This window comes from Ochotona curzoniae, unplaced genomic scaffold, assembly GCF_017591425.1.
Source record: "Ochotona curzoniae isolate NIBS_2020 unplaced genomic scaffold, NIBS_Ocur_1.0 contig_3819, whole genome shotgun sequence".
NCBI classification, from domain to species: Eukaryota; Metazoa; Chordata; class Mammalia; order Lagomorpha; family Ochotonidae; genus Ochotona; species Ochotona curzoniae.
This window is the reverse complement of record NW_024466004.1, coordinates 18,897,033-18,911,823: the sequence shown is the minus strand read 5'-3', so window position 1 is coordinate 18,911,823 and position 14,791 is coordinate 18,897,033. Positions and strand designations below refer to the sequence as shown.

The window sequence follows — 14,791 nt, the reverse complement described above, 5'->3', positions numbered from 1 at the left end:
ATCCATGGATTTCAGATTCACAAGGTCCCTGGACCAATCCTCTAAGAACACCAAGAGAAGACAGTGATGATAACACAAACATTTAACATTTGTAGAGCAATTACAGTGAGCCAGATCTTGTTCTGAGCTGTTACTAAACTTAACTCATGTAGTTATCTCCATTACTCTTTTGTTTTTGAAAGTCAGATATACAGAGAGGAGGAGAGACTGAGAGAAGATCTTCCATCTGTTGATTCACTCCCCCAAAGCTGCCACAATGGCTTGAGCTGAGCCAAGTCAAAGGCAGGAGCCTGAAGCCTCCTCCCAGTGTCCCACGCGGGTGCAGGGTCTCAAGGCTTTGGGCCATCCTTGATTGCTTTCCCAGGTCATAAGCAGGGAGCTGGATGGGAAGCAGGGCTGCTGGAATATGAACCAACACCCATATGGGATCTTGGCACCTGCAAGGCGAGGAATTTAGCTGCTAGGCTACCATGCTGGGTTCATTACTTCTTGAGGTTTCTCTCTCTCTCTCTTTTTCCATTTTATAAGGGGGGAAACTCTTAACTTACAGAACTAAGTAAGTTTACTTAAGTTTACTAACCAAAGTAAATTGCAAAGTTACACATCTTAGGAGACAGTGGTGGGGAAGCTTTTTTCTGCTAACGGCCATTTGGATATTTCTGACATCGTTCATGGGTCATTCAAAATCATGAGTTTGGAAATTATTCTGCCATTGATTTTATGGAATAGTAACTCTCGTCCATGGCTATATTAAAACGGCCAGACTAAATAATCTTGAGGGCCTTAAATGGCCATCCAGCCAGACAATTCCCACTCCCGATGGAGTTTGGATTAAATCTAAGCCATGCACTCACTTCGCTAAATTCTAATCCATGTTTGTTGATAGCTCACTATGCAATATTGAGCTTCCTTAGGGTCTCCTGGCACTCAACTCTTGTACACAGTGAAGACTGCTCTTGAGAAGACACAAAAACCCTTCTGAAAAATTGCTCCATCATGGAAATTAAACCTAGTATCAATGCTGTCATGGAAGCAAAGGCAATTTTGAAAAAAATAATGTTTTTATTTCATTGCAGCTTGGACTTTTGGTAGTTGGATGACTCAACTTTAAATACATCTTCATTCTATTTGCTTTCCTCCGAGCTCTTGGAATTTTTCCATGAATGCTCTTCCTGAAGTTCTTATAAGAAATGTTAATTAAGCCAGAAAAAGAGTGGACATGTTAACTGTATCTCAGCTTCAGCTTTTACTGGGCTTCACTGTAATTGTTAAAATGAGAAGTCTAATGAATTTCTAAGGGAGTTTTATGATTAAAGTTGCAAAGAAGGGAAGAGAAGTTAGTGAGTTGGCCAAAGTAGTGAAAACTATCAGCAAGCAGATAAACATGGAGAGGCCACACAGGAAAGCCCTGTGTTTAGCAGCAGGGCAGCATTTCGCTTCTGATGTTTTTTCACTCACTAAGAATGTGGAAATCTGAGCATTCCTGGTAGAAAGGAGAGATGGTCAGAGGCCCTGGCTGGGGATTTCTAGCTGTCTGTAAGTTGTGCCACCTGTCCTGAGCCAATATTGTTTCTGAATTGCACCGTGATTCCATATCTTTGAAAGAGAGGGAGATCTGATTGTTTTCAAGTATTGTATGTTTCTATCCATCCTACTATGTATAGAATCCTTATGAAATTTAGCATATGCATATAATTTAAATATGAAAGAGTTTATAGGAGAAAACTTAGGGAAGATTGTTTATTAGGGTAGGCATTGTGGAACAGGGTGTGAAGCTGCTGCCAAGGATGGCCACATTTAATAGTGCAGTGCCAGTTCAAGTCTCAGCTGCTCTGTCCTCCCTCCAGCCTCCTGTTAATATGCCTGATTAGCAGTGGATGATGGCCCAACTACTCGGTCCCAGCCACCGAAGCGGGAGACCTGCTGGAGCCCTTGACTCCAGGCTTTGGCTTGGCCCAGCCCTGGGTTTTGCCAGCTTTGAGGGAGTGAACTGGAAGTTAGAGAATCTCTTTGTCTCATTCTTTGCTAGCTCTGTCTTGCTTTCTATCTCTCCCTCTTTCTTTTATTCTTTAAAAAAATAAATCCTTTTAATAAGATTATAATCATGTTCCTGCAACATGGCATGTATTGCTACAGACAGGATACAAATGTTTGTAAATGTTCATAATTGACTAATTGGGATCAGACTTACGTAAGTGAATGATTACCCTATAGCAGGGCTTCCAGTTCCTTGTCACCTGGTAGCAAATAGTTCCTTGGATTCAACTTTTGGATGCCAATATTGTTCTAGATACATCTAACTTCCCAGTGAGCAAAAGAAATTGTCCTGATGGATGCTTGCACACTAAGGGGCTGTGCGTGATGCAGCAGACAGTGTCTTAGAGGCATGGCAGGCTTGAAGGTAGTGGGAAAGTGAGGCTGTGGGGCTGTTAACCCTTTTTCACTGTTTAAGTTGGACTGCTAAGGTTTGCCACATGGGAGAGATGGGATTTGTACAAAGGTTTCAGGGGAGTAGGGGAAGAGTTAGTCACATGCACATCTGATGTTAGAGCTGTTTTAGGCAAAAAAAGCAACCAGAGAAAAGATCCTTAAGTGCGGGGAGGGGATAAACGGAAGAAGCAGCAAAGAGATTGCAGCAGTAAAAAGAGATCTGAAGTAGAATGATCAGGACATTTGGTTCCATAGAAGCCATTAAAACAACAGTTAAAAAATTGCTCAGGAGGATTATACCCAGTCTCAGATGAATCAGGGAAGATTAGAGGTAAAAGGAAGAAGAGGGCCTTCCCTGCCTGAGGTCCAACTGCTGCCTGAAGGCTGAGGTGCTCTCAGTAACCATGCACACTGGTGACCTGCTCCACAGCACACCTGCCTGTGCCTTCCTATCCTAAGAGTGGATTTGAATCCCTGGGACCTGGTAGGCTCTGCAGGAAGTATTTGGATATGTGATTTCATGTACTCATTCCAATAACTCTGTGATCGGTAGGAGTTGTTTTGGTGAGGCCCACTGAAGCTGAGTGATTCCAGTTGTTCTCTTGTTGTGTGTTTCCCTTTTATTTGCATCAGGTTTCTCTGAATGTCCACGGTTCTGGCTTAATTGTTATTGAATATTTTGTAGCTTTAAAATTACAGTCTTTCCTCCTATTTAAATGTGTTTTTTTTAGGATAATTTCCAAATAAAAATATTTCATGTATTTGTGGTAATGAAGAATTAGTGAGTCAGATATAATCAGATTACAGCAGATGTTTGCTTTAGCATTAGGGTAGAGATGTGTTTCATTAGGATACTTTTGTTTAAAGTCAGAGGGAGAGAGGGATGGAAGTTGGGTGGGCAGGAGAGAGAGCGAGCTCACCAGTTGTTGATTCAGTTCCCTAATGCTTACAGCAGGTGAAGTGGGACCAGGCAGAAGCCAAGAGCCAGAAACTTAATCCAAATCTCTCACATGGATGAAAACAACCCTCACACTGTGCCTGTTGCCTCCCAGGGCATGCATAGCTGGTACTCCAGTTCAGTCATGCCAGTATGTGATGTGGACATCCCACTGTGCTAACTAACCACCCCAATTTGTTATATTTTTCCACATAGTTTCTCAGGAGTAATACTTTTCCTGTGGTATTACCCAGGTAGTTTGTAGCACAGGTTAGAAAGTTCCTTAGAAGTAAAGATTACAGAGTTGAAAAAGCAGCTGTAGCACTCTGAAACGTACCTGTAAGAAAAGAACATTGTACTCCTCGAGAATGGGCAAGGAGAGCAAGTAGAGCCCCAAGGGTCCACAAATGGCTGGAGCCCCTGACAGCCCTGTGTGACCCCCTTTTTGCTTTCAAGTGACCACCAGTTTGTTTTCACATAGGCCCAACACGAGAAGATCATCTCTCAGCACCAAGCAGTTATCATGGCCACCCAGTCTGCACAAGCGCTGCTTGAGAAACAGGGTCACTATCTCTCCCCCGAGGAAAAAGAGAAACTGCAGAAGAACATGAAGGAGCTGAAAGCACACTACGAAACCACGCTGGCCGCGTCGGAGAAGAAAATGAAGTTGACGCACTCTCTGCAGGAAGAATTAGAGAAGTTCGATGCTGACTACGGTGAGTTTGAGCACTGGCTGGAGCAGGCGGAGCAGGAGCTGGAAAACCTGGAGGCAGGTGCAGACGACTTCAGTGGTTTAACGGCCAAACTGAAGAGGCAGAAGAGTTTCTCCGAAGATGTTATTTCTCACAAAGGGGACCTACGGTACATCACAATTTCTGGAAACAGAGTGTTAGAAGCTGCCAAGTCTTGCAGCAAGAGAGATGGCAAGGTGGACCAGGATAATATCGACACATCTGCCACCCACAGAGAAGTCCAGAGCAAACTGGAGCAGGCCACCGATCGGTTCAGGTCTCTCTACTCTAAGGTAATGCTGTGTTTGTATTTTAAGGGAAAGATCAGGCTGTGATGATCGGATGTACTCTGCCTTCTTTAATTTTTCCTTTTAGGAATTAGAAGCAAGAAACCTGAAACCTGAGGAAAGTAGATAGTCCCAGCATACTTCCTTCCTATTCCTTACTTGTGAAAATGGTATTTAATGGTTGGGAGTTTCTGGTTAATTTAGAGGGAATTATGGGAAACCTTTGCTCTGAAATGCCGATACCCACTGTGGCCACCAGATGGCATTTACGAATTGACTGTATGCACAAGGAATGGCTTGCAGCTGCTCAACTTGGAAAGGGCAGCAGTATCCTCTTCACATTTTAAGTATTTGTTTTACAAATACATTTGATCGGTGTGTTATTTAAGCAGCTTAACAGATTGTTTTTCCCCTTTTGTGAATAAGATTTTTTTTTTAGGTAAGAAAACATTTCCTGTTTTCCCTACAATAAGACAAATAGACCATTTAAGAGCATCCTTGGCTTGTGGGTTTTGCTCTGTTCTGAGGCAGTATTTGCCTGTTGCTTTCCTTTTATTAATCAGTCTTGTACAATATGTAGAAATGAGTTATCAGGTACCTTAGAAGTCTTCTTATCAAACACATTCCTGGTGTGTAAACCCCGGTGGGAATGTTTCCTGATAAACATGCCTCCTTTGACTGTTGAGATCTTTACTCTTCATTCTGGGTTAAAAGTCATCCCTTATAAATACAGTTTTGAGTTGGTATGAGCCCAAGCTTTCTCCTTGTTTTAATGTTACCTTTTGACTTCTAGAAGATACTTCACATAAAAGAGAAACTCTTAAACCTATAGAGTTTTCATTAATTTGGGTTGGAGTCTGTCTTTTTCCCTACAAGTTACATAGTTCATTTGTCTTAAGGTTATTTGGTGCATTAAAATAGCCTTAATCTCACGCAAACTCCTTTTCTCTTTGGATTTCTAGTGCAATGTTCTTGGAAACAATCTTAAGGATCTGGTGGATAAGTACCAGCACTATGAAGATGCTTCATGTGGACTCCTTTCTGGACTCCAGGCCTGTGAGGCTCTGGCCAGCAAGCATTTACTTGAGCCCATTGCTGTGGACCCCAAAAATTTGCAAAGGCAATTAGAAGAGACCAAGGTGAGAGAGAGAGAGAGAAAGAGGGAGGGAGGGAGAGGGAGAGGGAGAGAGAGAGAGAAGGAGTTAGGGAGAGAGAGAAAAAGAAAGAAGGAAAGAGGGAAGGAGAAGGAGAGAGAGGCCAAAGCCACTCCTTCAGTAGTCTTTCAGAAAGGCTTCCCATTTCCCACACTAAAGTGCCAATTTCACTTAGGGCAGAGAAACACAGAAAAACGGAAGAATGGGAAAAGTATGTTTGTCTCTCGAGAAGGAGTTGTAATTCTGTTTCTTCACAGTGGGTTTTCTTTTTTTCCTGCTGTTATTTAACTAGTTTCGTGTTGCTGAATGGCTAATTAACTTGTACTCCATGATAGTTTCTGTGCAAACAAAACCTGTTGTTCATGCCATTTATGTGTCTGGATGCTTGTCATCATTGTCGTTTTCCTCCATTAGAATTAATTTCTGTGAGGATAAATCTGCTGTGGCCATTGCTGTTTTCCCCAGGCTCAAAGTAGGTTGTCAGTGAATATCTGCCCAAAAGTGGAAGGCAAAGAAGTATCACTGTCGTGCTTGGGAATCCTAGAGACCAGGACAGCGTTCCTGCACAGCTTGCTCCACGATCCTTGGATATGCAGAGTTGGTTATTGCTTAACACAATTCTCAAGAATCTGTGTCCCCATTCAGAAATGCAGGCTTGATGTCAAAATTCTGCAGCTGTGGGTTTCTGCATCACACCCACACTGCAGAGCGTGTCTAAATAATTTCTGAGATTTAAAGCATATTTAACAATTCTAATGTAAATAAAGACAGTATTTTATTATTATTCATTTGAACATCTCAAGTGATTATGGATCATGATAGAACTGTGCATGGACCTCAAAATTAATTTCTATCACAGTAAAAATATGTTTCAGTTTCACGTTTTCATAAACCTATTATATTGCTTTAATTCAGTGATGCTGTTAAGCAGGCGGGTAGCATGAACTTACTGCTGCCATGGTTAGTAAATAAATTCTGTTGCCAATATTGCTTATTAAACAGCTAATGTTCAGATTTGATCTTCTGTTGGTTACAAAGTTGGAAACCATTATGTTGTTAACCTTACCCAGGCACCTCCTTTTCTAGTTAACATTAGAAAGAGATGTTAACTGGCTGTCATGGTGGTAAAGACGAAGCAGACAGAAGGCTCTGTGGAGGGGATAGAGGAGGAGGGGCAGAGAAGAGTGGGGGTCTTGGCTTCCTCGCCACCTCTTCCCCGACCCTGAGGGTGGCAGGAAGGTGTGCTGAATCAGGTCAGCACCACCTGACTGGACAGTTTCCCATTGGATGCCTACTGCCTTTAAAGGTGCCTTTTTTCCCAGTCTTGTTTTAACTTTTTCCCCTGTTTTCTACAAGCACAGGAACCAATCTATATGATGTTTTCAGTTTCTATTTGAATGTGTGTCCAAGCACAGAGTATTGGCAGAGGGCAGGGAAGATACTGAGACATTAAGTGACTGTTAATTTGCTAGGAAATGCCAATAGTTTAAAATAATTAGTATGATTGCTGATGTTACATGTAGTTAGGATATAATGTCCTATGTATAGAAGAGCATGTAATGTAAAAATTGCACATTTTAAGTTAGAGCTATATTAAGAACAAGATTACAGCCTGTATAAAAGTAATTGTTATATAACTAAAGCAAAATAAAGAAAATTCCAAGCAAGTCATGTAGCTTTTTAACAGATACCTGGGTGAATTTCAAAACTGGAAAACCATATTTGGTAAATGCTGTAGAGAAAAACTCCTTTAGGCAAAGAAATATAAACAGAATGGAGACTCTCAAATCAGATAACTCTTGAGTAAGTCACAGTATAATTTTATAAATGAAATTTGTGATTGAAATTTTCCCTGGCATACACACCTGTTTTTCTTCTGGATGATCTAGTATGTATGAAGGTGAATTTTTGTGAAGATTAGGTAGTCTCCATTCAGAAAAATAAATACTATTTTTTTCTTTTACTAATATTTAAATGCATGAAACTACTACAAAAATTGTTCATGCACATTTAAAATACTAATTTTTACTTATATTCTGTTGTAAAAAGAACGCAACTTGTGGAAATCCTGTTGACTCATTTGATATATTTCTATCTAACGCACATTTTTCACTAGCACGTTGTTGGTAGCAATTCCTATTCATTGAACTATTAGCAGTATTGACAACATTGAGCTGCTTTCTTTCGAGAGAATAAAATAGGATTTTAGCCTCACCACAGATGTAGAATATAGGTATGTTGGACTGGCCTGGAAAACATGGATTGGAACTAGCCAAGGGGGCCTGACTACTCAGACACATGATGCCAAGCTCATGCTTGCATTGAGCTCGTAGGTGCTGTCCAGCCATGAAGCTTTTGTGAACTGGTCAGTGCCTGTGACTTCAGAGATTTCAGCACCAAGGTTGCAGTCGCATGGAGGTCCCTGTTTCAGATGCTTCCATCGCATTCAGTTTTGTTAAAATCCTTTCAAAATAATACATGGTACACATTTGAATATTTTAATTTGAAGCTTTGTCCCAAAGTAGTACCATAATCGGTGCTAATGTTTAACTATAACCAGTTACATGTAAGAGTTAAAAATGGTTATCCTGCATGAATGTAATTTTGTAGAATGGTGTTATGGGCTAATTTGAAAAGAAGTAAAGGCACATCTAATTCTTTTCTAATCCATTTCTAAATTTTTGGATGGTAGATCTGGCCGTATTTGGCATTGGGTGTTTTTCTAGAACCTTATAACTGTTACATGTTTATAATTCAGGGGACACTTGTGTATTGGTACCATTGTTAGCTTTTGTGAAAAGATAAAAATGTTGAAACCCTGACCCTGTTCTTGGGGAACTCACGTTCTGAAAGAAATTTGAGGGTAGGTAGGGCTCTTTTTAACTTTATTTGGAAAATCTAAAGAAACAAGTGATATAAATAAATTGTTGCTATGGTCTACACTTCATTCTGGTTATAGGTCAAGTCCACATCTCAAGGGATTTTTTCTACTTTCTAAAATTAAACCACTTAGAGAATTTCTAAAACAGAATTACTTCTGTGCAGGGTTTTTTTCTTGCCTCTAAAAACACCTGCAGAATCTGTTATTCCAATCACAGATCCCATGTTGACCATACTTTGGTGGGCTTTTCAGCATATGCAGGGACTGCCCAATGTGTCATCATAATTTCTTGTATTATAAAAAGTTAGCTGAAATTTTTACCAATGTCACTTAGATTTTCATTTTAAAAAATAATACATGCTGAAACAGAAGATTTTTTTCCTAGGTTTTATACACTTGTTATCTTTAGTTACTCATTCTGTCATTCTGTAAACTTCTATCAATCACTGTATATGTGCCAGGCACTGGACTAACTACTGTTAGTACATTTTCTGGTTCTCAAGAAATTTACAGCTTGATAAAAGACATAAATAAATTCAGTAATCTTCATTGGATAATTCTGGAAGTTGTTTGGCAAAGGGCTTAACCTCAGGGATGAGGAGCAAGGAAACACTTCCCAGCTGAATATAAAGGGAACATATAAGAGCCATGTTCAGGATTAGGGGTTTGTGCAGGGCATGGTCACATGTAGAGATTGGTATGTGGAGGTTATGAAGACTGCAAATCCAGTATGAACAAGTAGCTAAAATGGCAGTGTCGGTGGATGTTCTGGGACTGCTAAGTATAGGAAGGTAAGACTAAAGACAGCTTGGGAGAATAGATTTCATTAGGCCTTTCAGAGCATGCTCAGATGTAGTTGTTATTACGAGGCACAGATCCAGTAGATGGGGGAGTGAAGCAGTTGTATGCAGGGGCTCAGTCAGAAAGCTGTTTTCAGTAATGAGAGCAACTGTTATGCTGTGACCTAGAAATACAGCACAAACAAGTGATTTTCTTTCTGTCTGTCTGTGTTTCTCTCTCCCTTTCTTCTTTTTGTCTTTTTTTCCTTCTTTCTATATTTATTTATTTACTTTCTTTCCTGCCTTTTTTTTTTCTTTTTCTTTCTTTCTGTCTTTCCATCTGTCTGTGTTCCTTTCATTCTTTCTTTTCCTCTTTTGTTCTTTCTTTAGAAAAACAGATAAAATTGCCAAGGCTTGATGGTTGGTTTGCATATGGAACAGATTAAGAGAGGATAAGACTGCAGTAGGGGCAGCCTGCTTTCTTCTTGGGTCATCAGGTGTAACCTCAAGAGGAAGTACAGGTGTAGGGAACGGGAGGCTGAGCCCAGATTTAGTGTTTTTGAGTTCTAAGGTGATTGTTTACATCCAGATGGAAACACTCAAGAAACAGTTGGAAACCTGGGCCCATGGCCAGGGATGAATTTGTTGTCAGTAGGATGTATGGCTGTAGTATGCAAGGCTGGAAGAGGGCCTTGAATACCCTAAGTGAAGTTAAAGCCAGGAACAGCGCTCATGCGGCCCATCAGCTCACTCAGGCACAGATCTGCCAAGCATTTCAAGACTGCAGGTCCAACCTTCTGGAAGCATTCTTTGTGATCCTGCTTCTACTGTCCACACTGTTCCCACTGCTGAACTGCATCTGCTTGCTGGGAGATCTGCAGGGACCTCTGTTGAGAAAGTTCAAGGAGTCATTATTCTGGTTGACATTGTCTTTTCTGAACCAGTCAGGCATTGCTGACCTTTTCCACCATCTGTCTTCCTTTAAGCTGGCGGAATGCGTACGCTCCATGCATCACTCTAAGAGAAACCCCGGGGAGCTTTATTTTATAAAGAGGTTTGTTTAACTCACAATTTTGGAGATTGAGAGTCCAAACAGCAAGGTGCTGCCCCTGGGTGTACACCATCAGAGCAGATGGCACCCTGGGGATAGCACGTGGGAGCGGGAGAGGGCACATGGTGAGACAGGAAGGTAGAGAGAGCAGGGTCTGTTTGTAATAACTCACTCTGCGAGAGACTAGGATCCCAGGAAAGCTACCTGAACCCTCCTCAGGGCACTCTGGCACTGACTCCCAGGAGGACTCCGTTCTTAAAGGTTCCACCCCTTCTGAACAGAATCCTTTGGAGACCATACTTGAACTATACAAGGAACCAAGGGGACAGAATTATTTTGGGCTCATTTCCATCTTAGGATCACATTGTGTTTTCTAGCTCATCTCCTCTAAATTTGAATACTCTACTTTGTCATCTATGTCGTTAGTGGTCCCATCAAGTGTCTTAACTAGCAATTCTTTTGATCAGGTTCCAGCTTCTGCATGTGCATTGTCCCCTGAATTTGTAGCATGTGAGGGTCGTTTTCCCTCATGTCAATTTCTGATAACTTTTCTTACTTTCAGCATTTATTTACTTTCTGCCTTGACTTTAAGATCCCTGTGAGTGGGGCTGGCACTGTGCCATGGCAAATAAAGCAGCTGCTTTGCAGTGCTGGCATCCCATTTGGGCACAAGTTCATGTCCCAACTGCTCTACATTCCATCCAGCTCCCTGTTGCTGTTGTTCTTGGGAAAAGCAACAAGAAATGGCCTAAGTGGCTGGGCTCTGGCCACCCTGTGGGAGACCTGGAGACACTTCTGGCTCCTGGCATGTGGCCATGTCTATTCAGGATCTAATGATACGGATCATCACTATACCTGTAGTCAGAAACAGTCCCAAAGGGTTTTTTGTTTTACTCTTGCCTCACTTTTTTCTTTTGTTGTTGGTTTTTTGTTTAACTGGGGCTTTTGTCACTGCTGTTTTTGTATTTTGCTGTTAGGAGGCTAGTGTACAAAATTTTGAAATGAGGTGAAGGGGAAGTTGAAGTTAAAATAGGAAGGTTGCAAGGTCAAAAACCAGGCAGATTATTGTGAACAGGTGCTCCAGGGGTTATTTCAAGACTGAATTTGCATCATTCATACTACCTGATTCTTTTGCTAATGCTGCTTTGTAACTGGTCTTATGTTGAGAATTCTGGGTAGGTTTATGATGATGACAGTTCTCAGGATGGAAAATTTGGCTTTGCTCAGCTTATCTTTTTTTTTTTTTGAGATTTATTTATTTTTATTACAAAGTCAGATATACAAAGAGGAGGAGAAACAGAGAGGAAGATCTTCTGTCCAGTGATTCACTCCCCAAGTGAGCGTGATGGCCGGTGCTGTGCCAATCTGAAGCCAGGAGCCAGAAACTTCCTCCAGGTCTCCCACATGGGTGCAGGAGCCCAGAGCATTGGGCCGTCCTCGATTGCTTTCCCAGGCCACAAGCAGGGAGCTGGATGGGAAGTGCAGCTGCTGGGATTAGAATCAGTGCCCATATAGGATCCTGGCGCATTCAAGGCAAGGACTTTAGCCGCTAGGCCATGTCGCCAGGCCCGCTCAGCGTATCTTATTGTTAATAATTTTTTCACGTTTTAATGTTATTATGTATTTCTTTGGAGTCTAATTGAAAAGCTTACAATTCCACAGGCTCTGCAAGCACAGATATCAAGTCAGCAGGTGGCAGTAGAAAAACTGAAGAAAACGGCTGAAGTGCTGTTGGATGCCAGAGGATCATTACTTCCAGCCAAAAATGATATCCAAAAGACACTGGGTAAGATTTTCATTGCTTTGTTTGCTCACAGATATATTGTAAATAAAGGTCTTTTGATAGATATGGAAAAAAATTCACAAGTATGTATTGTATTATTTATTTCTCATCTTCATCTCCAATGTGTAACATAGAATGTAAGAGAAGATACATCTTTCTGGTAGATATACTGGAACTTTGGTAGGGAGTTGTGTTACTTGGAAAGAGCATGTTTATATTAGATTGTAAGTGTGGAAAACTGTTCGTATTGTTTGCCACAGAAATAGAATCCTGTTAAATTCACTTGGTTGATGGAACTGGGCAGAGCTAGACTTAAATTTAAGGCAAAAGTAAACTTGAGTATCCTTATCAATAATAGGAGTAAGAACTCAGTGAGTAAACAGTTGCATTTTTCTCTTTTAAAAACATATTTATTTTTATTGGGAAGGCAGATTTACAAAAAGGAGAGACAGAGGGAAAGGCCTTGCATCTGCTGGTTCACTCTTCCAGTGGCTGCAATGGCTGGAGCTGAGCTGAAGCCAGGAGCCAGCAGCCTCTTCCAGGTTTCCCATGTAGGAGCAGGATCCCAAGGATTTGGGTCATCCTCAGCTTCTTTCCCAGGCCACAATTAGGGAGCTGATTGGGAGTGGAACAGCTGGGATATGAACCTGCGCCCATATGGGATCCTGGAGCATGCAAGGTGAGGACTTTAGCCACTAGATTATTGCGCTGGGGTGCGTGAGTTGTGTTTTAAAGTACTGTTGTCAGTTCACATTCTAGAGTTTGTGAGTGGCCTTATGAGGGTTGCAGTTAACCCCAGTTCTGCAGTGATACTAGAAACTTATGTACAGTGGCAATGCTGCTTTTCTGCAGTATTGCGTTAGATAAATGTTTCTTGAGAGAAAAAGCTATTGTACAATGGGACTTCAGAGCTCATGGAAAAGGTAATATTGGTGCAAATATTAGTTTGAAATCCATGCATATTTCTTTCATAACACAGAGTTTCCATGAACTTTTGGAAGATCTTTCATGTTCTTCTTTGTGTCTACTTATAGTGTTTATACTAAATACACAGTGTATTGTTAACCAACTGAATGTTGTTTCCTGTCTGAATATGAATTTTGGGTTTCACTTTACTGTGTGTTTCCTAATATTTAAACATGTGGGTTGAAGTTGTTACATATTTCTGTGTACATATGTGTGAAATACAAAGATGTCCACAGCAGATGCTCATGCATATGTTTCTCCATAAATAAAGCATGAATAAAAGTAGGAGTAGAAATGTTAAATGACGACCTGGCATGATGGCTCAGTGGCTAAATCCTCATCTTGGAAGTGCTGGGATCCCATTTGGGTGCCAATTCATGTTGCAGTTCCTCCACTTCCAAGCTAGCTCCCTGCTTGTGGCCTGGGAAAGCAATAGAGGATGTCCTAAGCCTTGGGACCCTGCGCCCACATTGCAGACCCAGAAGAAGCTCCTGGCTGCTGGCTTTGGATTGACTTATTTCCGACTGCTGTGGCCGCTTGGGGAGTGAACCAGCAGCCAAAAGATCTTTCTCTCTGACTCTCCATCTTTCCGTACATCTAATCTACCTTTCCAATAAAAGTGAATACATCTGAAAACAAAACAAAAACCCAAAAGAATTGTTAAATGAAAAACAGTGGGGGAAATTTGTTCTTCTAAAATCATTGTGTGGAAAGGAAACCATTTTTTACTCTGATGCAGATCTCATCTTTATTAACTATGAACCCCATTAATAAAGAATGTTGTGTTTATAATATATGTACAAACTGTATAAACACATGCTAGGTTATTGCATGTATTATAATTCTGACCATAAAGCAGTGTACAACTTTGAAGTGTGAGGCGAAATTGTGGATGCGGTTCTGACATTGCATTCCTCTTTCTCAGTGTGTTGTCTTTGACATCTGTCCTGAAGAGCTCTGCTGAAATGACTGAAGGGGGAAGGTTTTGAAAGAGATAAAAATATTTAAATAGAATTGTTTTGGTTTGAAAAGGCATTTTGTCATTTTCCCATTTGTTACATGCGCATGGTTTCATTTTGAATCATTTAAAATTCGGATTATATTAAGATTTTAAAACTTGTTGCGGTCACAATTTCCTAGGGATATATGAAACTGTATTTTAGAGAGGAGTTTCTTGGAGATCCCACTTCCCAGAAAATTCGTGACTTGAGAGCAAACATACATTTTTTGTGGGTTGTTTTGTTTTGCATCTTTTCCAGAAAACTTTATAGTTAGTAAAATCTGTAAGTTACCAGTGAACATATTTGATCACTAAGAAGCACAGTGTTAGCAGTGTTTTATCTCAGTGTCTTAGCTGCTAAAACAAAAAGGTGTCACCTGGGTGGCATAAACCACAGCCGTTTCTTACGGTTCTGGAGACAGGAAGTTCAGGATCAAAGTTTCACTTCCAGGTTTGTCAATGTCCACTTTCTCGATGTATCCTCTTTACATGAAAGGAAGTAGTAGAGGACAGTCTTGTCTCATTACCCTTCCTGTGATTCATCCATTCATGAGGAATGCATGCTTATGACCTAATGAAGGGAAAAAACCCTTAATTTTTCCTGTGCTCACACACCACTGAAAGCAATATGGAATAGTCCTGTTACCGATTCCTAGATGTGCTTTTTTTTTTTTTGTCTGCACCACAAGCAGTTTTCCAGTGGATGCCAGCTGGACATCCTGTCATTGAATTCAGGTCTGATGCTGTCCATCTAGATCTCATCAGATCCCACGGGTCAAGGGCTCAAATCCC

The 14,791-nt window shown here is 40.9% G+C and overlaps 1 protein-coding gene across 9 annotated transcripts in view; it reads left to right on the top strand.

Moving 5' to 3' along the window:
- DST (dystonin) overlaps positions 1 to 14,791 on the top strand; it is a 425,915-nt gene that overhangs the window by 298,663 nt on the left and 112,461 nt on the right. For all 9 annotated transcript variants that reach the window (XM_040983580.1, XM_040983578.1, XM_040983576.1 and 6 more), the window contains 3 exons: positions 3,849 to 4,391; positions 5,348 to 5,524; positions 11,913 to 12,036. In XM_040983580.1, coding sequence (XP_040839514.1) covers positions 3,849 to 4,391; positions 5,348 to 5,524; positions 11,913 to 12,036 — 844 coding nt within the window. The remainder of the gene's footprint in view (positions 1 to 3,848; positions 4,392 to 5,347; positions 5,525 to 11,912; positions 12,037 to 14,791) is intronic.